The 24,316-nt window shown below is 42.7% G+C and overlaps 1 protein-coding gene across 1 annotated transcript in view; it reads left to right on the plus strand.

Annotated features, from left to right (window-relative positions):
- Nucleotides 1-18,787, plus strand: part of LOC126355537 (dipeptidase 1-like) — a 399,494-nt gene extending 380,707 nt beyond the window's left edge. The window contains exon 11 of the mRNA XM_050005883.1: nt 18,360-18,787. Coding sequence (XP_049861840.1) covers nt 18,360-18,464 — 105 coding nt within the window. The 3' untranslated portion in view covers nt 18,465-18,787. The remainder of the gene's footprint in view (nt 1-18,359) is intronic.
- The last annotated feature ends 5,529 nt before the right edge of the window (nt 18,788-24,316 follow it).

Here is a 24,316-nt window from a genome sequence, read left to right on the forward strand (position 1 = left end):
AAAAGTTTCCGTTTGAACGCGGTGCAGTCTACAGTCGGTATGCTAATCAGGCAAAATCCCCTTGAGAACTGAGGTAAACATGCCACCAAAGCAATAGGTTGAAGGTACCCATTTGGTAAAACACCTTGTCTTGCTGTGTGAAGAAGTCTGAAACTGCAGCCGGCTGGGGTGGCCGAGCGGTTCTAGGCTCTACAGTCTTGAACCGCGCGACCGCTATGGTCGCAGGTTCGAATCCTGTCTCGGACATGGATGTGTGATGTCCTTAGGTTAGTTAGGTTTAAGTAGTTTTAAGTTCTAGGGGGCTGATGGCCTCAGAAGTTAAGTCCCATAGTGCTCAGAGCCATTTGAACCATTTTTGAAGTCTGAAACTGCCTGGTGCACATTCTCGTCAGACACGAATTGTCGATTCCTCCATGCTTTTTTAAGGAACCAAAGGTGTGATCAGAATGAGATTTTCACTCTGCAGCGGAGTGTGCTCTGATATGAAACTTCCTGGCGGATTAAAACTTAGGGCCAAACCGAGACTCGACTCGAGACCATTGCCTTTCTGGGGCACACTCAGCTGCAGAGTGAAAATCTCATTCTGGAAACACCCCCAGGCTGTGGCTAAGCCATGTCTCCGCAATATCTTTTCTTCCAGGAGTGCTAGTTCTGCAAGTTTCGTAGAAGAGCTTCGGTGAAGTTTTGAAGGTAGGAGACGAGGTACTGGCGGAATTAATGCTGTGAGGGTGGGTCGTGAGTCGTGCTTGAGTAGCTCGGTCGGTAGAGCACCTGGACGCGAAAGGCAAAGGTCCCGAGTTCGAGTGTAGGTCCGGCACACAGTTTTAAATTGCCAGGAAGTTTCAAAGGTGTGATGATCACAAGTGGGTGCTCTTGTGTCTTCCACTTGAATTTTGCGTAACTACGGTGTTAAAAATTTGTTATATGGAGACGTGAGTTATCATGAAGCAGCAGCACCCTTTGTCGCAGATGCTTTTCGACACGAATGTTACCCCATAGTCATTCTTAATTCTGCTACAGATGTCTACCAGTGTTGTCCTTTGGCAGCCAAGAAAAGATAAATAGCACATTGGTCCAGTTTGGACGCATTTGGTAACTACTTCACTATAATTCGCGTTTCTACATTTACTACACGCACGTCGAAAGACAAAAATACCACACCCATCCCTTTCGCAAATGTCGGTGATTATACACCATCATCGGAGTCGCGCTTCTTTGCATACACAATGAGGCAAAGCAGTCAAACGGAACATTTCTGATCGCCCCTTTTACCACAAAAAACATTACCTACAAAGTAATCGCTAACCTGGCAGCTCACCAATATGCCTACCCTACTGGCAGTGTGATCTCAAGATACTAGAATGTGAATTCCGGTCAAAGAAACTGGCATTCAGCAAAAACACGGCACATACGCTGAGGCACGATTTCAAAGAAAAAACCGCTGCTACTTTTGTTGACCTGTTGTTGACCTGAGATACAGTGTTGAAGGAAAGCATGATAAACAAGCTTCTCCGCTCAACTCTTTGCAAAGGTATTGTTCGACTAATACACTCCTGGAAATTGAAATAAGAACACCGTGAATTCATTGTCCCAGGAAGGGGAAACTTTGTTGACACATTCCTGGGGTCAGATACATCACATGATCACACTGACAGAACCACAGGCACATAGACACAGGCAACAGAGCATGCACAATGTCGGCACTAGTACAGTGTTTATCCACCTTTCGCAGCAATGCAGGCTGCTATTCTCCCATGGAGACGATCGTAGAGATGCTGGATGTAGTTCTGTGGAACGGCTTGCCATGCCATTTCCACCTGGCGCCTCAGTTGGACTAGCGTTCGCGCTGGACGTGCAGACCGTGTGAGACGACGCTTCATCCAGTCCCAAACATGCTCAATGGGGGACAGATCCGGAGATCTTGCTGGCCAGGGTAGTTGACTTATACCTTCTAGAGCACGTTGGGTGGCACGGGATACATGCGGACGTCCATTGTCCTGTTGGAACAGCAAGTTCCCTTGCCGGTATAGGAATGGTAGAATGATGGGTTCGATGATGGTTTGGATGTACCGTGCCCTATTCAGTGTCCCCTCGACGATCACCAGAGGTGTACGGCCAGTGTAGGAGATCGCTCCCCACACCATGATGCCGGGTGTTGGCCCTGTGTGCCTAGGTCGTATGCAGTCCTCATTGTGGCGCTCACCTGCACGGCGCCAAACACGCATACGACCATCACTGGCACCAAGGCAGAAGCGACTCTCATCGCTGAAGACGACACGTCTCCATTCGTCCCTCCATTCACGCCTGTCGCGACACCACTGGAGGCGGGCTGCACGATGTTGGGCCGTGAGCGGAAGACGGCCTAACGGTGTGCGGGACCGTAGCCCAGCTTCATGGAGACGGTTGCGAATGGTCCTCGCCGATACCCCAGGAGCAACAGTGTCCCCAATTTGCTGGGAAGTGGCGGTGCGGTCCCCTACGACACTGAGTAGGTTCCTACAGTCTTGGCGTGCATCCGTGCGTCGCTGCGGTTCGGTCCCAGGTCGACGGGCACGTGCACATTCCGCCGACCACTGTCGACAACATTGATGTACTGTGGAGACCTCACGCCCCACGTGTTGAGCAATTCGGCGGTACGTCCACCCGGCCTCCCGCATACCCACTATACGCCCTCGCTCAAAGTCCGTCAACTGCACATACGGTTCACGTCCACGCTGTCGCGGCATGCTACCAGTGTTAAAGACTGCGATGGAGCTCCGTATGCCACGGCAAACTGGCTGACACTGACGGCGGCGGTGCACAAATGCTGCGCAGCTAGCGCCATTCGACGGCGAACACCGCGGTTCCTGGTGTGTCTGCTGTGCCGTGCGTGTGATCATTGCTTGTGCAGCCCTCTCGCAGTGTCCGGAGCAAGTATGGTGGGTCTGAAACACCGGTGTCAATGTGTTCTTTTTTCCATTTCCAGGAGTGTAGAAAGAATGCTGAACGACAGATTGTGAGAAAAAGTCATCGCATCCAAAATGAGTTCCCTAAGGAAACTGAAGAACAGTTACCACTTTGGTCAGGTTCTGTTTCAAATTTTTTTCGGCTTGTACATTGCTGAGATTCCAGAAACTAATATAAATAAGTTTGGATTCGCCAGCGACTGGATATTTGCAAAATGGTCTAGCTCAGTAATAGAACTGTCAGAAGAAATCCTAAAGGTAGACCTAGACGTTGTGAGAAAGTGCTTTCGCAAATGGAGACTGCAACCAAGAGCCACAGGAACGGAAGGTTCCTGCATAACCCTAAATGACAAAGCAGCCGGAAAAAAAATTCAGAACGTAGTTTGGGAACCTAAGTGCCTGGACCTAACCATTGACAGTACCTTATCTTCCAGAAAATACCTGACAAGTACAGTCGAAAAACTGAAAACAAGAAACAGCTTCTGCCACAACCCACTTAGTACAACTTGAGGAGCACCGGTATCCACACAGTGTTTTTATACCAAATGTTTGTCTTCGTAAACGCAGAATACTGTGATGCCGTTTTGTTCGGTAGCCCACATACACAAAACATAAACGTCCACCTAAATAATGTCATGAGAATAAAACTTCCTACCAAACTTACGTTTTTTGCCTCTAAGGACCGAGTAATCCAAGCACGACACACGCCCCGACCTCACAGCTTCCCTTCAACCAGCCGCTCTTCTCCTACTTCCTAAACTTCACAAAGTTTTCTGGCTTACCCTGTGGGACTAGCACCACTGGGAGAGAGAATGTTGCGGGGGAGATTGGTCAGCCACAGCCTAATGGAAGCTTCCAATAAACAGGAATTCTGGTGTTATCAAATGAAGTAGCTACTAGTATTAACAGTTGCATGCCAATGAGGGCGGGGGGTTAGTAACTGACCCCAACGAAGTTTTTAGGTTAAAACTCCTATCGTGTTCAGTAGTTTATTTAATAAATACATGACATTTATCGTAATTATAATTGCTACAATCGACAGTAAGAACAGCTTTTGGTTTACTTTCATTATTGAGTTATAGCGATTGTTGTAACCGAAGGTGTAGCAGGTCAACATTCACCACTCGCAGTCAAACGGTAAATAGTGTGGTGAGTGGAAGGTAATACCGTTGTGGCACTTGACAGAAAGTACAAGAAGATGAAATTGACAGATGACGAAATTAGAAATTAGCTTGAGAGTTCAAACAATGAATTTAGTGGTGAACTATCCGAAAGCTCAAGCAGTGGAACTGAAGATGTAGTCATGGAAATCCCAGATCAAGTAGTTTCTGACAGCAGCGAGAGGGATGAAAGTGAACAGGGTAAGTATTGATTTTTATTACTTTTTGCAGATATTTTGGAGTATATTAAGATGTGTGTCTCGGTAGAGTGCTTAGTTTGCTAGTGTTCGGTTCTGTTTTCATATTTTTATAAATGTTCAACCAACAAGAAGACGACCCAGACCGAAAGCACAAATTGATAAAGTTGAAAAAGACGTGGTGGCTCCGTCAAGTATGATATGGAAGAGAAGCCCTTACGTAAATCAAAGGAGGAAGTCTGTTGCTAACGTAATGAGAACCCCGAAAGTAACTAAGCCAGAGATAAAACCTGATACACCAGGTAAAGCATTTCTCATGTACTTCGATAATATCATAGATAACATTTTGACGTGTACCAATCAAAAGCTTGGAAATCTTAGGGAATCATTTGAAGACATTTTCATATAAAATTCGAAAGCATTTGAAAGGGAAGAAATTGTGTCCGAAATTGGAATTTCATTGAACTGTGCAGTCCATAGACAGAACAAGGACAGTTTAGACAGTTTATTTGATATATTTAGTAAAGAAAACTTTCCGATGTACCGGGCTTCATTTTCGGAGCAGATAGAAAAGAGACCGACAAATTTGCTCCTATCAGGGATATATGGAACATGATAGTTAATAAATTTCCTGAGTTTTACAATCTTTGTGAGTCAGTCACAGTGGTTGAAAAACTTGTGACCTTCCATGGGCGATGCCCATTCAAGCTATATATTCCAACAAAACCAGAAAAATATGGAATAGAGGTGAACCTATTATGTGACTCAGATACAAAATACTGCTTCGCTGCGGATATCTACGCTGGAAAGGACGCTAATGAGAAGAACCGTAACGGTGGCCCTGAAATAGTTAGAGGATTGATTGAAATGTCTAACTTGAAACAATCATGAAGAAATGGTATCATGGACAGAAAGTTCACTACCGTTCCACTCGCATCTGATCTTTAGAAAGAGAAAATAACTACAGTTGGTACTATTTGAAGTGACAAACGCGATGTTCCTACAGAACTCCGTCCCGTTTGTCTAAAAAAAGCTGCACCTGGGACAATCCGATTTGCCTTTAGTGATGATGCCACTTTACGTGCCTAAGAAAGGAAAGGTTGTTACAGTATTGTCAACCCAACATCATGATACGAATGTGACGGAAGAGACATCATCCTATTCTACAATTGTACAATGTCAGGAGTGGATACATTCGATAACTGTATAAGAACGTACAGCTGCCGTCGAGCAACACGTCTATGGCCAGTGGCGGTGTTTTTCAACTTGATTGACATTGCAGCATACAATTCATATGTTGTATTTCAAGATACACACAAGAAATGGACAAAGAATTACCCGAATAGAGTTCTGGAAGAAAGAAGTACCTGAAAGATCTTGCTCGTGAACTTTGTGACCTCAACATGAAAAGACGCACTTAAAATGCTGTAGGCCTCCACTCGATATACACTACAGCGTTATCAACTTTTGGGTATGAGTGTACTCAAAATCGAGGTGCTGTGAGCAGAGGAAACAGCGTTACGGAGCCGCAACTGAAAGTAACACGTGCAGCTGTGCATAATCTGTCAAAGAAAGGACGCTGTTACTTATGCGCCAGAAGCAAAGACCGTAAGTACATGAAGGCTTGCACTTCTTGCAGGAAGTATATCTGCCCTGCACGCACCAAGAAAGAAGAAGTTCGTATTGTAAAGTCTTCTGAATGTGAATCTGTCTAATCCTTGTAATTGTGAAATTAATACAAATAAAAGTAAAAAACAATTAATTTTTTACTAAAAAATGTCCCAGAAACCCTTTCCCAGAAATAGTAATTAACATTTTAATCTTCTAATCTGCCAAAATTATGGAAATACATAAGTAATGTGATTTATCCTAGATAGAGAATTTGTGATGGTTGTAGGGTCAGTTGCTGATCCCTCTCATTGGCGTTGGTCAGTGTAACATACAGCATTGGCATGCAACTGTTAAACCACATTCCAGGTCCTCAACTGCTACTCAGAAACGAGTAAAAAAAGATCGTAGATAACTAAATCTCTCAATTCGTTAACACCAATGATTCTAACCACTAGAGTCTGCTCTACACAACCATCAATAAGAACAATAAGATTCGCTGCAGAAAATGAGTTCTACCTTATGTAGTCAAAAATTCAAGAAAGGGCTGAACTGCAAATATCATACGCTTTCTCATGTTATTAGGTTTCTGACTGTTTGTGATACGCCCTGCATTAATCTCTGTCTTGTGCTCTTTTTCTCAGTAGTATCTGTGGTGCTGTAGAAAGATAAGATAAGAAATGAGGAGGTACTACCCAGAATCGGTAAAGTGGGGAGAAAACTCTGACAAAAAAGGGGGCTAGGTGGCAAGGTCGCGGTTGAGACAGCAAGCATCAATTTCCAAGGCACTAGAGGAAGTACTACGTGGTGAAAGGCCTTCGTGTACTTGCTGAAAGTGTATCTGTAACTGGAGATATTACTTTGTACTATAGTTATTAAAGAAGTGTGATCGCTGCCTTTAGCAACCGGGGAGCGTACAGTCGTGGACAAAACGAGCGAGACCCTTCGCCTTTTCGTTATTCTGATCCGCACAGCTTTAAAGTCTGCTACACAGCCTAACAGGCAAGGCGACGAAGTGCTACCAACATACTATGCACAGACCCGAAATTTAAAAACTATCCGAACTTTGTCAGACTGTGTTAAACACAATACGTAATTATAAGATATAAATGAAAGAAGAAACGCTAATTAGTATGAACTGTACTAATAAAAATGAGTTTCAGCTTATCAAGATAGCATAACTGTTTTAGTATGACAAAGTACCCCAGATCGTTACGAATTAGCAGAATATTTTGCGCATTCGGCCACGAAACGGTCTGTGTCAACATTCAGACCAGTCATACAGGATTACCGTTGCTGACCTACCTTGAAAGTGTGCAAATTTAGCAATGCGTGATGATTCATAATGGAATTCAGTTAAAAATCAAACAGTGCCACACTAAAGTCAATTCAATTATTGACATATTCGTCTCACTTTGTTGACCATCTATCTGTCTACCCAACCCTTAAAACCCGTTTATCTCGAGTACGGTTAGACACAATAAGCGGAAATGTATCGAACTTTCTGCGGTATACGGTCCCTTGCTGATGCAAAAAAGTGAGCTTATGGGTGAACGCAATCTAAAGATACAGCTGTTTATGTAAAGAAAATTTACGCAATGGTAATCCAGTACGACTGATCTGAACGTTGACACAGACCGTTTTGCGGCCTGATGCGCATAATATTTTGCTAATTCGTAACGATCTGAAGTACTTGGTCTTATTAAAACAGTTGTTATCTCGATAAGCTGAAATCCATTTTTATTAGTACAGTTCATACTAATTAGCGTTTCGTCTATCATTTATATCTTATAATTACGTGATGTGTTTAACACACTAATCAGCATTAATATAGACTTAGATATGATTGAAAACAGTCTGACAAAGTTCGGATAGTTTTTCAATTTCACGCCTGTATATAGTATGTTGGTAGCAACTCGTCGCCTTGCCTGTTATGCTGTGTAGCAGACTGTAAACCTGAGCGGATCAACATAACGAAAAGGCGAGGGGTCTCGCTCGTTTTGTCCACGACTGTACGTCGCGAACCGGGGACTCAAGGATGCAACAGTTGGAAAAAATTCGAAAGCTTTGTGCCGCAGTGCCCGCAGAGCGCCTAACGAGTCGGTGATGCAGCCCGTACGACTTGGCTCGGCGCCATGTCGGACGCACCAAAGGAGAGCGCTGGTAGTACTTTAATTCTCACCACACAGGGCTTCCACAAGTGCCGTGGAAATTGATGCCTGCTGTCTCAACCATTGCCCTACCACATAGCCTCCTTTTTTGTCAGAGTTTGCTACATGCTCCCCACTTTACGGATTCTGAGGAGTACCTCCGAATTTCTTATCTTGTCTTTCTACAGCACTATATCTCAAACGCTTCGTTTCTTCTCTCATGGAGTTTCTCGTCAGCCATGAATCATTACCGCAAGATTTTGTGTTCCAGACGTACATTATCAGAAACTTCTTTCTTAACTAAAAGTCGATGTTTGACATTAACAGTTAGGAATGCCTTCTTTTCCTGCGCTAATCTGTTTTTTATATGCATCTTGCTTCATTTGGCACATGTTAATTTGTTCCAAAGGTAGCAGAATTTTTCAGCTTCGTCTACCTTGAGAACCCCAGTTCCTAAATTAACTCTATTGCTGTTCTCATATCAGCTACTTCTCATTACTTTCGTCTTTCTTCAATATACCCTCAGTCCACATTCTGCACCAATTGCACAGCTCATTCCATTCGACAGACACTGAAATTCTTCCCCACTTTAACGGAGGATAGTAAAGACACCAGCAAATCTTATAATTGATGTACTTTAACCAAGAATTTTATCCCCACTCTTGAACTGTTCTTTTACTTCCGTCATCGCTTCTTCGACGTGTACTAGGGCGAAGGACTACATCCCTGTACTACCACTTTTGAATCCGAGAGACGCGTCTTTGGTCTTCCATTCTTATTGTTCCCTTTTGGGCCTTGTACGTATAGTATATTCCCTATTATATTACCCGCCTTTCCCTATAACATACTGCTGTTTCTTTCAGAATGTCGAATATCTTAAGTATCGTGTTTCACACAAAAATCACAAGGATTTAACCTGCGATGAAAAACTTGGTCAGTGAATTTAAATCCAACACGGCAGATGCACATATATTTTAAACCAATGTGCAGAGCTACGGTTCCCACTACCTGAATGCAGAGAACAACAAACCATCAGACATTTGGCGGACCATCCCACATGTTCACACTACGGTAGACCATAAGACTTCCAGCTGGCAAACGCAGACGCCACAGACTATAAAGACATTATTTTATACTACTTATATTAAATCTATTTTGTATTATTACTTCAAAGCCAAATGGTAACTATGTAAATAACAATTTTTTTCTATTAGTTGTAACGTATCTTCCCGCACTATTTTTGCTTCATATGCCGCCACCTATGAGGAGCAGTGAAATGAAAACGAAACAAATAGGAAAAAGTAAGTTAAGAGTGTATTACGTCAGAAGTAATCATAGTAACTCTTAATATATTTATCCCACTCTAGGCAAGACGGTTAGTTTTTTCATGGCAAGATGTTTGTTATAGCCTACGGAACCATGAACATACCCACGCGCACCCCTCTTCGTGCAAAACAATTCAACGGCCACCAAGGCTGCAACAATATGGAAATGTCATGCGGAGAGGTCGCGACTGTATTTAGGATATGTAATGCCACCCAGATGTTGGTAAGGTTGTTTCGAGTATACTGTAAAAGAGACGTGGAAACCCCTTTTACATCATTCACAGAATCCTCATCCCTCTCCATTTGATTTCCATAATTTTGCGAAGGAAGACATTTGTGATCATGGATTGGCTTCGGACAAAGGGATGCAAACAGTTTTCCACGAGGGTATTGACCGTATTCTCTCACAGTGGGATGAATGAATTAATAGCAATAGCGATTACTTTTAAAATAATTAACAGTTGACTTGCTTCCTTCCGTCTGTTTTCTTTTCATTTTACTGCCCCGTGCATCAATCAAGTTACACGTATGATGTGTATATTTTTGACAGTGTTAGTAAGCAAGTTTTCCTAAGTTTTCATAATAATCGGTACATGAAATGACTGTTGGCAGGGAGCTCGAGTTGATAAATCTGTGGTGCGTAAGCTGAATATTGTAGTGTGTGCACTGAGAACCCGTCTATAGCCACTGCAGATTTGCTGCGTGCTTTCGTCCACGGAGGTGCAATACGATCCAACTTGTGAAATATTCCTCACAGTCAAACTGTATAACTGTACTAAAATAAATAAAAATTTGTCATTACACATTCATTAATGATTTGAAAGAATGAATATTAAGTTATATTATTCTCATATACGAGAAATATTGCATCAGCGCGGTTCCCAGAACTCCTGAGAACAGACGTTTACTGTGGATATTGCATCACAGACGCAGTCCCTTTGACTGTTCAGAGATGTCACTAAGCCCGCCCAAAGATGTAAACAATCATACGTGAGCAACTCCTATTGGACGGAGGGGATCCGACAGCCGATCAGTTCCAGTAATTCCATCAGGAAGAAGGAACACGGCTATTGTTGTCTGTAGTTCAGCCATACCTAGATGGTATATAGCGTCCGCATTGTTACTTTGTACCAGGAAGGGCTCTCAACAAGGGAAGTTTCTAGGCGTCTCGGAGTGTACGAAAGCGATGTTGTTCGTACAGGGAGGAGATACTGAGAGCCAGGAACTGTTGATGACATGAATTGCAACTATGGCAGTGGATGACCGCTACCTACGGATTATGACTCGGAAGAATCCTGACAGCAACGCCACCAAGTTGAATAATGCTTTTCATGCAGCCACAGAACATAGTGTTACAGCTCAAACTGTGCGCAATAGGCTGCAGCTTCACTCTCAACGTCCATGGCGATGTCCATCGTTACAGCCACGACACCTTGCAGCGCGTTACAGATGGGTCCAACAACATGCCGCATGGGCCGTTCAGGATTGGCATCACGTTCTATTCACCGATGAGTGTCGCGTATGCCTTCAACCAGGCAATCGTCGGAGACGTATTTGGAGGAAACCCGATCAGCCTGAACGACTTCGACACACTGTCCAGCGAGTGCAACAAGGTGGATGTTTCTTGCTGTTTTGGGTTGGCATTTTGTGGGGCCGGCGTACGCTACTGGTGCTCATGGAAGGCGCCGTAACCGCTGTACGATACGTGAATGCCATCCTCAGACCGATAGTGCAACCATATAGGCAGCATATTGGCGAAGCATTCGTCTTCATGGACGACAATTTGCGCTTCTAACGTGCACATGGTGTGAATGACTTCCTCCAGGATAACGATATCGCTCGAATAGAGGGTCAGCATGTTCTCCATACATAAACCGTATCGAAGATGCCTAGAATAGATTGAAGAGGGCTGTTTATGGACGACGTGACCAACCAACGATTCTGACGTATCTATGCCGAATCGCTGTCGAGTAGTGGGACAATCTGCCTTGCTGAACATGTGGATATTATGCCACGACGAAAACAGGCATGCATAAATTCAAGAGGACGTGCTGCTGGGTATTAGAGGTAATGACGCGTACAGCAGTCTGGACCACTACTTCTGAATGTCTCGCTGTATGGCGGTACAACATGCAATATGTGGTTTTCATGAGCATAAAAATGTCGGAAATGATGTTTATGTTGATCTCTCTTCAAATGTTTTGTACAGGTTCTGGAACTCCCGGAACATAGGTGAGGTGAAACTTTTTTAGATGTGTGTAAATAAGAAAACAAGACACATAAATTGTTAAAGCTAACTTTACTCTTAGTGACCTATGGAATGCCTTAGCGATTCATTTTTTCCGTCAATTTACGTAAGACTTTTCAGTTGCCCCGCTAAAGCTGAAACCAAAACCAGAGTAAGGACACATTTGCAGTTACCGTGTTTTCATTTTTCTCCTAACAAAGATTTCAGCATCCGCTATCTCACCAAAAGGCTCCAGACTCCAGTCACTTGACAAGGGGTGCACTCAACCTTGGCCTTTACAGCAGCTTCAATTCTGATGCGGTTACCGTTAAAGCCTTGTCTGAATGTCTCTGGAGGAATATCTGCCCATTCTTTATCGAGAGACAAGATCAGAGAAGGTGGTAATGTCGAATGCTTGGGTCTTGAGCGAGGTTGTTCTCTAACTGACCCCGAGGTTGTTCAGTTTTGTTCAGATCGGGAACCTTGGCAGGTCAGTCCACTTTCAAAATGGTTCAAATGGCACTGAGCACTATGGGACTCAACATCTTAGGTCATAAGCCCCTAGAACGTAGAACTACTTAAACCTAACTAACCTAAGGACATCACACACACTCATGCCCGAGACAGGATTCGAACCTGCGACCGTAGCAGTCCCGCGGTTCCGGACTGCAGCGCCAGAACCGCACGGCCACCGCGGCCGGCCTTCTGAGGTCATTAGTCCCCTAGAACTTAGAACTAGTGAAACCTAACCAACCTAAGGACATCACACACATCCATGCCCGAGGCAGGATTCGAACCTGCGACCGTAGCCGTCAGTCCACTTTACGAACGTTATTATTAATATACCACCATTGTCTCACAGATGCTGCTTTATTACAGCCGTTATAAAAAAATCATCCTCTCCGAAATCTTCCTCCTCTGTAGGCAGTAGTACCGTAAAATTTGTTCATGTTTTTTTCGTATTTAGCGTTTTCTTAAGCACAAATAGGGTCCACACACTAACCACGAAAAACAAACTCATGACGTCACTCCATCTATTCCATATTTGACTTATTTCATTACACATAATAGCAAGCAGTTGTGTCAGTTCATTTGACAAACCTAAACCCTTCCATCGAATTGTGTCAGCGTGAGTTATTACTCGAAATGACTCGTTTCCAGCCATCTAGTGACATCGCTCTTTACACCATGTCAAGCATTACGTACCACGGTATACAGAAATGCGTGGCGTATGAACTGGGCGACCGTTGTGCCCCAATATTTTTAACTCTCTGCGAGGCGTCATTGTGGTAGCAGCACTGTTGGTGGCAGTTTGGAACCAGGCTGTGGTATGGCTTCCTTTGGTTTTACTTGGTTTTGTAGACCCAGCCTCCGCAATGCTCGACGTTCCCTTTCCGTCAGTACACGGGTTTTGCGTAATCTTGCTTCAGCTGTGTTTGTTCATTCACGTCTCCACTTCACAATCCCATCACCAACAACCAACTTAAGTCGCTTTAGAAATGTCGATGGGTTCATTACTTGGGTGACATTCAGTTACTAGCCACATTTGAAGTCAGTGGGCCTTCTTGACCAACACTGATTTTCTACTAACAACAAACAACTTTACAACTCCTTTTACGCTGACTAATCAGCTCTCATGACATCAAGTGGTCAGTTGCGAATTACAAAGGGATGTTGTTCAGACAGTGTATCTTCCATAAGAAACAGGTTGAATAATTCGAAATTTCACTTTACAGATCACAATCAACGGTGCTTCAGTTGATGCCCTCTTATAACGAGCAACGAATTTACCAATCAGAGTATCACATTTATATGTTACTCTTCCATCTAGTGACCAAGATGTATGAGACACGAGAAATGCCCTCAGACTTCAAGAAGAATGTAATAATTCCAAAGAAAGCAGGTGCTGACACGTGATCAAATTACTGAACTATCAGTTTAATAAATCACGGTTGCAAAATACTAACACGAATTCCTTACAGACGAATGGAAAAACAGGTAGAAGCCGACCTCGGGGATGATCAGTTTGAACTCTGTAGAAATGTTGGGACATGTGAGGCAATACTGACCCTACGACTTATCTTAGAACTTAGTTTAAGGAACGGCAACCTACGTTTCTAACATTTGTAGACTTACAGAAACATTTCGACAATGTTGACTGGAATACTCCCTTCAAAATTCTGAAGGTGGCGGTGGTAAAATACAGGAAACGAAAGGCTATTTACAATTTGTACAGAAACTAGATGGCTGTTAAAAGAGTCCAGGAGTATGAAAGGGAAGCAATGGTTGGGAAGGGAGTGAGACAGGTTGTACCCCATCCTTGACGTTATTCAGTCTATATATTGAGCAAGCAGTAAAGACAACAAAAGAAAAATTTGGGGTAAGAATTAAAATCCATGTAGAAGAAATAAAGACCTTGAGGTTTGCCGATGACATTGTAATTCTGCCAGAGACAGCAAAGGACCTGGAAGGCCAGTTGAACTGAATGGATAGTGTCCTGAAAGGAGGATGTGAGATGAACACCAACGAAAGCAAAACGATGATAATGGAATGTAGTAGAAGTACATCAGGTGCTGTTAAGGGAATTAGAATGTAGATTGTCAGTGGCAAGGAAAGCTTTTCTGAAGATGTTTGTTTACATCGAATATAGATTTAAGCGCCAGGAAAACTTTTCTGAAAGTATTTGTACGTAGTGTAGCCATGTATGGAAGTGAAACATGGGCGATAAATAGTTTAGACAAGAAGAGAACATCAACTTTCGAAATGTAGTGCTACAGACGAATACTGAACGTTAGATGGGTATATCACGTAAATAATGAGGAGGTACTGAATACAGTTTGGGAGAAGAGGAATTTGTGGCACAAGTTGACTAGAAGAATGTATCGGTTGCTAGGTTATGTTTTGAGGTATTAAACGAACACCAATTTAGCACTGGAGGGCAGCATGGAGGGTAAAAATCGTAGAGGGAGACCAAGAGGTGAATACACTAAGCAGATTCAGAAGAATGTAGGTTGCAGTTGTAGAGATGAAGAAGGTTGCACAGGATAGAGTAGCATGGAGAGCTGCATCAAACCACCCTTGGACTGAAGACCACAACAAAAACAACAAGTCACTTGTCCTACCTGGTGGTAACGTCAGCCAGTAGATCAGACTTTTTCGTAATCTAAGACGAACTTAATCTTTAAAAATATGTCCAAGTCGAAATTACAGATTCAGTGTCACTAAAGTGTGTTAATGGCTCCATATCGATTGAATAACTAAACCCACCGGACGGAATTACACTGCATCACACACACTGCTATAAGTTCAGCTAAGATCCTTATCATGGCTTTCTTTTTAATTACTGATAATAATGAATTATTTATTTTCGTGTAATATTAATGACTGGGTTAATTACAATCAAATATGCCGACACAGTACAGTTCACCCTACTATAATACATTAATACATAAATCATACAATCACAGTACCTTTCTCATATCTAGTTGGTCAAACGACGCAGAGGGACAATGGGTCCTTAGATACGCGATTACCATTTGTTATTAATTCATTGTTATAGCGAATCAAAAACAACAGCGGCATGTAACAGTAAATTCCTGCACATATTGTGCCTCTGATATTTGCTCAGATACACTGCACGAAGTATACACTCACTCGTTGGTACATGATATCCTCTTTCTGCTATCCATAATCATCTTAGCTTCAATTGTTCCATGATATTGCTCATCGTCTGCCAATAGCTTCTCGCGGTACTGCCCGCTAAAAGTACTTACATACAAACAAACATGAAAGGAAAATTTGAATCAATTTCTCATCTCATCCCTCATTTATGTTACCGTACCCTCATTTAGGATCTATTTTATTGTCTAACTTACATTGTTCCTGGGCATCCATTAGTTATTCATTCTTATTCGTGACGCCATATACTGGAAAAAAGAGCACGTTCATGTGGGGGACACGTTTTCGCAGAGGATTGTCTCGGCAGACATTCTTGGTAGAGTGCTACTAACAAATTTCACGGCACCAGTTGAGAGAAAGTCTTGCGCGAAGAACATATTTGTATTTTTGTGCACATTGAGTAAATTGCGTTACTCAAATGTCAACGATATTAGTCACAATACCTGTTAGAACTGAGAACCGATAAATACATTTTCGTTTACAGGAGATTCTTCTTCTTTTCAGTGTGTATTTGCATTATTTGCAGGCCTGACAGTTACTACTGTAGTTCAGAAAATCATTCAAGCGTTGCTACGGGGGACGTTTACTCAGTTCTGCTGGTGCTCGTTGACACACTATTTTTCATTGTTATCCTAACTATCCTAACTGATAGCCTGGTAGAGGAAACTTTATGGCAATAGCAAAAGAAAACGCAATCTCGAAAACGAATGGCAGCATAATAAAAGGGAAAAATTTCTAAAAATGCTATCTGAGTCTAATGAATTTCAAGTTGGAAGAATTAATTGTCTGAGGGCAAGGACTGAAATGGGTAAGAAATTCCTAAAAGCAAGAACAAGGTGCAATTTGGATACCAAAATATCTGGGAGAGAGTGTCACAGAAATGATACTGGATCTGGGCTGGACATCAATAAAAGAAAGGCGTTTTTCGTTGCGACGGAGTCTTCTCACGAAATTACAGTCACCATCTTTCTCCTCCGATTCCCAAAATATTTTGTTCACACCGCCTACATAGGGAGGAACGATCACCACGATAGAATAAGGGAAATCAGAACTCGTACGAAAAGATATCGGTGTTCCTTCTTTCAGTGTGCTGTACGAGATTGGAATAATAGAGAATTGTGAGGGTGGTTCGATGAACGCTCTGCCAGGCACTTAAATGTGGTTTGCAAAGTATCCACATAGATGTAGATGTAGAGGACACGGCTGTCAGTGTGTACCGTTGGGCCTTCCGAAGTCTGCTAGGAATTAGATTAGTTTATGTCGTGTATCGTCTCGTATGTTTTACTTCCTCTCAATATACTCTCACAGACAAGTCCTTCCAAGGCGTTCGTCAGCAAGCACTTGTGTCTCAAGAAACGTCAAATTCAGTTCTTCTTCCATCCTCTTACAACCCTCAGCAGTTTGATGAAGAGGGTGATTACTGACTTTGTATTTACTGCTCGAAACGATACAGCTAATCAAAAAGTAATCAAAAATGGGTTCAGTGAGCCCGCCATGCGGTCTAACGCGCTGCTTCCCGATTGGGAAGTTACGGCAATCCCCGCCTGGCTAGCCACGCGGTCTAACGCTCTGCTTCCGGATCGGGAAGGTGTGCCGGACCCCAGCATGGATCCACCCAGCGACTTAGCGTCGAGGTCCATTGTGCTGGCCAGCCTGCAGATGTTTTTTAAGGCGGTTTACCATCTAAATCGGGGAATGTGGGCTGGTTTCTCTTAATCCGCCTCAGTTACACTATGTCGGAAATTGCTGCACCAACACTGTCTCCACTTAGGCGCTCAGCATAATTCCATGATTACTCTACCACGCAAACACTGAAATGAGACGTTCCCAGGGGGGGGGGGGGGGGGGGGGTCCTCTGGGGACCGAACCGCGCAATAACCTTTGGTTCTGTGTGGGGCCGGCGGTGGAGTCGGTGGACATCTGTTGCCTGTTGTGGGGTTGTGAACCACTGAGGGCTACGGCGGGACGAGACCTCTCCGTCGTTTCTAGGTTCCCGGTTTAATACACAATACGCACAAAATGGACTGTGTACTTTTTTTTTTTTTGCTGCTTTGATGCGGCCAGCTTCGAATTCCTCTCCTGTGCTAACCTCCTCATTTCAAAATCACTTAGAACTTCCAACCTCAATTATTTGCAGGATGTGTCCCAAACTGTGTCTTCCTCTACAATTTTTACACTCTTCAAGGCCATGTGGTATCAAGGGAGATATTCCCAGATATCTTGAAAGATGTCCAATCATCCTGTCACTTCTTAAGGTCAGTGTTTTCCTTATGTTCCTTTCTTCGCAGAGAACCTTCTCATTCAACACCTTATCAGTCCACATAATTTGCAACACTCATCTGTAGCACACCATCTCAAATTCTTCGATTCTCTTCCGTTGCGGTTTTCGCAAAGTCTACGTCTCACTACCATTCAGTGCTGTCCTGCTAACTCACATTCTTAGAAATTTCTTCCTCGAATTGAGACCTCTGATATAGGAGACTTCACTTGGTCGGGAATTCCCTTTTTGTCAGTGAAAGTCTGCTATTTATGTCCTTCAGATTTCTATGTTGACTGTATTACGCCAGCAGGAGGAAGTTCGTTAAAAATTATTGTTTTACAAAGTCGACTGTTGTGGGTAAAACCGTAATTTTATTTACTGTCAGCAAAACATATTTAGAAAAATTTAGCAGTGTGTTTTTATTGTTCGTTATTGGGTTGTATGATATTCATAAACCTGTCGCATAACCGGGGAGCATTTTTGCTCTTGATTTTGCCTGTATACAATTTTTTTGTACTCTTAAATGTAATGCTTAGTGAGAAGTGTGTTTTAAACCTTAACAACGTAAACACGATAAATGTAATCAAAAATATTCTAAGAATTGGGAAAATAAATCGGTGTATATTACACTGTTTCTCTTTACAAGGCATTTTATTCATTGTCAGAGCAAAGTATGCTATAAGTAACATTACGTTTTTGCAGAATCACGAGAGAAGTTAGTTGGTGAACTTGACTCCTGAAGAGAACGTCATCCCAATTTCCACCTAGGAGGGCACGGCTAGCAGCTTAAACTGCCCATGTTGTTGCAGGTGCGAGATAAATGGCGGTTGGCAGCCGTGACGCCGGGAGAGGATTTCATCCCCAGTGCCAACGTGGAGGTGGCGGCCGGCAACTGCACTTACGTGGGCTCCTGACCGCGGGGCACTGCGCGATTTTCCCGGCCGGCAGGCACACGCCCATCCGACGGCTTCCTCTCTGCTCTCCTTCTCGTCGAGCTGTGGTTACGGCGTGGGACCCTGCTAGCTCCCCAGAAGTACGAAACTTGATGAAAGGAAATATGTAAAAGCTGGCGAACGCAAGAGCCACAGGTGGTACTGTAGAACGGGCTCAGACGCAAGCGACGTTTGTGGAAGAAGACGATTGTGATACTTACGCCTTACATGAAAAGAGAAAGCTTTAAAGGTGATGCAGATAGTGCTGCTGCAGAGTAGCAGTTCGTGGATTGTCGATGGTGCTTCGTGACGACATTACATGTAAATGTATTGTGATAACTCCCAGAGCTGGTGCTCGTGTTAATGAATTGTGAAATAACTTACAGCTACATATTTTAAAGTAAAGTAAAATTCCTTACTGTTTCCTAAGGCTCAGTGCGATAGGCATTGTTAATTGGAGAAATTTCCCTATTAAATTTCCTTCTATTCCATACTCGCTGCAGGACATCAAGTGTTTCACTTCGGCGAACACTTTAGCTCTGAAGTCAGTAAAAGTAAGCTGTCGTCGCAGTTAAAAAGGAAATCCTCAATAGATCGAAGGAGGTGAAATTTAAAAGCTGTCAGGTAAAGTTGTGCAAAGTGTTTAGTTTGAAATATCTATTTACCTACATCCCAATGCTTCAGATGATCCAGAAGTTTCCAATGAAGTATGGTAGTATTTCATCCTCTTCTTTATGCAACCGGGTTAACATTTCTGCTGAAGACGTCTTGCAAACCACTTAACGAGTAGGTCTATATATAATTTTTAGTTTTTGCACCATTATTCATCTGGGTTGTGCAAATGTTTACTTAGCTGGCGCCACGTAGTCGAATATGAATATCAGTCCGACTTTGTTGAACCATTATTGAAACTGGATCTCCACATATCGTGTGATAATTACAAATGACCTACGAATTTGTTACGCATTCCTGGTCAGCTTGTCTAAAAAAATCACTCTTGTCTCTCGGTGGCTATATTTCTGTTGCACAGAATCGACTTTGCACGAGAAGAACACTGTTCCAAGTTTGTCGCAATGCTCGATTATTCCGAGCGAAATTCAAAGCAAACACATTGAGTAATAGTGAAAGCCGTCATTCTGATAAAATTGGCTCCGATGCAAACACAATAAGGTGGGTAATTGTGTCAGTAAACGGTTTTAAATGAGATTCGAAAAATAGACACCAGAACCGGCTCTGTGAGGTATCACAGAAACGTACTTTCGGTTGCAAAGCAGTAACGTCCTTATTGAAGCAGACTGTGTTGTTACAGTATATTCAGTCGCAGCGGTTACTTTTTAAAACAGTTGAGGGCTCTTTCCCCCCTATCTCAGTCATGTATGTCAATTATTGTAGATGCGTGGTTGTATAACATGAAATTTGCATACTGTCTGTCCAAGGTAGTATATATTTTCTGCTTCTGCGTGTAATTGGATGTAATGAAGTTAACACCCAAATAATGGTCTTCCTTTCTTTGCTGGTGCTTAGTTTCGGGCAAGTTTTCCATGTGCAATAGATTGTACAAAGGCGTTACCTCTTGACATCACATTATCTCCCTTGACAGTTAAAACCTAACAAATTTGATTGGTAAAGATAAATTATTTTGCACACTTAACATATCATTGTGTCAAACCAGCGTTTTTAAATTACAAGCTGACATTGTGTTGGCCGAATGTATGTTGGCTAGATTTACCTTAAGTATACTCTTTTTTCGGCGTCTTGAAATCGGTTTCCGATTAGTACAGTCATTCACCTATCATTATATCCAGGGAGTGCCGTCAAAAGATTGTGTTACTGAGAAACTGAGGGAAATGAAGATGCAGGGAGCACAGAAGTTTTCCGAATATCATACTTCGTCATAATGTAAACAGTAGACTAAGAAGAAAGCCATTTCAACCGTGGTCGAAACGTCGGTTTCTCCAGTGCAGGTTTTTACGTTGTAACGCGGCCCGATACTGTGAAAATTTTTGTATCAACTGACTCTGGGTGTGGAATCCTATGCAGTTATAATACACGTTGCAGTTTCCATAATTAATACCCCATTTCGTCTATTTAAAGCTGCAATGACTTTACTGAATGAGCATAGGCGGAAGTTCCACGCTAACACAGAAGTATGAAATGTTGTGTATTTCAGTAACGAATGGAGATAAGGAATGGTGACACAATATGTAACAACGTGAAATACGAGATGTGAGTGGAACGTTTTAAGAAAGAGCTTACAATTGTACTGTGGTGCTACTTAGATGCTGCTGTGATGCATCTCCTTCAAAATAGTCCCCTTCTGACTGAACACACCCACTCCAATGGTGTTTCCACATTTTTAAACATTCCTGGAAATTTTTTTCCTGGTGTGTGTTAAGGACACTCTCCGTATCTGCCTGGTTGTCTTCAATCAAGTCAAATCGTTTCCCTTTCAGTGAAAATTTCACTTTAGGAAACAGACAAAAGTCCGCAGGGGCCTAATTAGGGGAATATGGCGGTTGTGGAAACACGTGAATTTTGAATTTGGTTAAAAATGCAACGATGGAGAAGGCACGATGAACCGGAGCATTGTCACGGTGTAGCACTCAACTCCTGTCTTTTCACAGTGCAGGCTTTTGCCCCGCACCGTTTCGCGCAAACGCTCAAGGACACATTTTTAGTATTGGTGGTTAATTGTCTGTCCGCCAGGGGTAAATTCATAAAGCACAATACCGGTAGAACCGAAAAAAATCACCAACATTGTCTTCACCTTCGACCGACTTTGGCGTGCTTTTTTGGGTTGTGGTGAACCTGGAGTCTTCCACTGCGAAGACTGCACTAGGGTTTCAGGATCGTATCCCTATAATCACGATTTGTCACCTGTAATTACCCTGTTCAAGAAATATGAGTCATTTTTAGTCCGATTAATCAGTTCTTGGAACGCTTCAAGTCGGTATTCTCTCTGGTTACTTGACAACACTTTTGGAACGAATTTTGGGGACACTCGACGCATGTTCAGATTTTGAGTTAAAATTGACTGAACAGCATAGGAAAGTTAAACTAAGTTAATCAGCCATCTCCAATTGAAAGTCTACGATCAGAAAGCAATAAGTTGCGAACTTCACAACATTTTCATTCGTTTTTGAAGTGGAAGGACAGCTGGACTGTGGTTCATCTACAAATGATTCGAGGCCATTTTTAAATCTGTTGATCCAGACCAAAACATTTGACTGACTTATACAACTATCACCAAAAGCAGTTTTTAATAGTTCATAACTATCAGTAGTCGATTTCCCGGTTTTAAAACCAAATTTCACACAAACTGGTTGCCCCGTTTTTATGTCTATTTTCACTCAGACAGAATCCGGCAACAAGCCCTAACAGACTCGCACTCAACAAACTGCCACAACGAACTGAACAAAGGAAATGCAGTTTCCTGTCAGAGGGGGTTGAATGAGATGGCAATGACCCACTCCCCATCCTCCCTTTACCTTTCTGCCAAACCAGTAAGCAGTAGAGTATTCATTCTTAAGACATTCCAGTCACACCTCTTATACGAAGGTGATCGCTTTCAGTACACTCCAGCAAGAAAACAGTGTGTACGGACGAAGAATCAACTGCAGGGAACCACTCCTGACGTCATGGTTTAGACAACTTTTAGAGGTTTTTATGAAGAGTGAATGTGACTAAATGTTAATGAGAACTGGAGTAGATTGAAAACATAAATTTTATTGTACTCTTATATATATCTATGGAATGTTGACTTTATGTATATCTTCAATTTATGTGGAATTAAACACGGTAGTTTTGTATAAACACTTTGTTACGTTTCATTAATCTTGTAAGAACAATTCTTAAAAAGTATTAGAATGTATCGGTTTTTAAATTCAAGACTTATGTTCGACTTCTATAAACATCCATGGCTGTGGGTTTAACGGCCAGTAGTGACTAAGGATGGAGAGAAATGCTGTTTACAGATACGTTCTTGTAGAAATTACCTATGAAAAACATGGAAACAGTTAATTACTATTTACAGGTAAAATATATTTATATAGTTGATATTAGTAGTTTTTTATAAATTTCTCAGATAGCTGGTGTATTACAGTATTAGCTGAGTTTTGGAAATAACGGAAGATGGCTATGTCAATTCACAGCGTACTAAGACGAGAAACGAAGGTGATGTGCTTCACATGGAATGCGATACAAGAGACTTCCATGCGGCTGCCCGCGGTGATTTACGGTGCTAGGATTGTGGTAAATATTACAGACGCTGCTGTAGTGAGAAATTTGCATGCTGACTAAATATATAAAATAATACCACTGTAATATGTGCATGAACAGCACTGTCACTCGAAATTTTCCAATTCGAATGGAAGGAAGCACTGTGGATCTACGAGGACTACAGGTAATGTATGCACGGAGTGTATTAAGCACACGCCTCATTATGCAGACCGAGATCTTCCGGTAGTTTGTTCGCAACATTGTTTGCAAATTGTTCCGCAGAATGTTGCAACATTTTTCGTCTACACTAGTGGCAAATATTTCAAGATTTGTATTCGCTGGGTGGCAGCAAAGATTTCACATTGCGTATTCCCATCGAGAGCTACGCTATGACAATCGAAGGGAAAGATTTAATAATATGCGGTGCTGCATTAACAATAATCTTTGATATAAACAGAGGAAGAAACGAAGTAGTTGTCTTTGGTGGACAAAAACATACTACAAAATATGTAGCTGGAATGACGTGCTGCGTGAGCTGAATTTGGGAATATTACAGAGCAGGTTGTTTAAAAAAAGATACACATTTCAGAGGAGCAATTCCTGTGAAGAAAATACTTGCTGCTACTCTTCGTTTTTGTGGCAACAGAAGCTTCCTGTCAAAGCCTTGCATCTTTATTTCACATTTAAAAGGCAGCCGCAGCTAAGATAGTTGCTGCAGTTTCTGAGCACTTGACTGAGAGATTAAAGGTTTATGTAAATGCAATTCAGTTATGTAAATTGAAGATGGAGGTGGCGAGGGGGCGAAGGAATGGAAAGAAAAGAAAATGATTATGTCAGCTGCACCGGGATTTTATGTGGAATAGGCAGCGACGATTGTAAATGAGTGCACGCCCGGAGCTCGAACCCTGGATCTCCTGCTTACTGGACACTTGCGTTAACTACAGCGCCATTGGGACACGGTGTTAACGGTAAATGCACCGACTATCTCGGCGCATTCCCCGGCTAACCCACATTCCCACCTAGCGTCACCCGTCCGCACACCTTGTCCATGTCCCCCATTCCCGCTGGAGGTCGAACGACATTGTGCAGGCGCAATGACGGTGATCGTTTCATTATTCATCGAGGCGAATCATTCATATGAATTCACAGTGTTTTCTTGGGACACGCCTGAAAGAACAGAAATCTGCTGATGTCCGCCTGAAGAGCAGGAGATCCTCAGTTCCAATCCCGGTCCGATTCACATTTTCGCCCGTCGCAACCGGTTCTTCATAAAGTCCTGATGCAGCTGATATCATCAGTTCATTCCCTTTCGTTTTTTCTCTCCCCCCTCCACATTCAGTATCACAGCTGCGGATTCCGTGGGACGTCTGTTCTTACGGGTAGCGCGGGGTTAGCCGAGCGGTCAGGGGCGCTGCAGTCATGGACTGTGCGGCTGCTCCCGGCGGAGGTTCGAGTCCTCATTCGGGCATGGGTGTGTATGTTTGTCCTTAGGACAATTTAGGTTAAGTAGTATGTAAGCTTAGGGACTGATGACCTTAGCAGTTAAGTCCCATAAGGTTTCACACACATTTGATTTGTTCTTACGGACGTGTCCAAAAAGAACAGACACCACGTAT

Source organism: Schistocerca gregaria, chromosome 3, assembly GCF_023897955.1.
Source record: "Schistocerca gregaria isolate iqSchGreg1 chromosome 3, iqSchGreg1.2, whole genome shotgun sequence".
Classification (NCBI taxonomy): domain Eukaryota; kingdom Metazoa; phylum Arthropoda; class Insecta; order Orthoptera; family Acrididae; genus Schistocerca; species Schistocerca gregaria.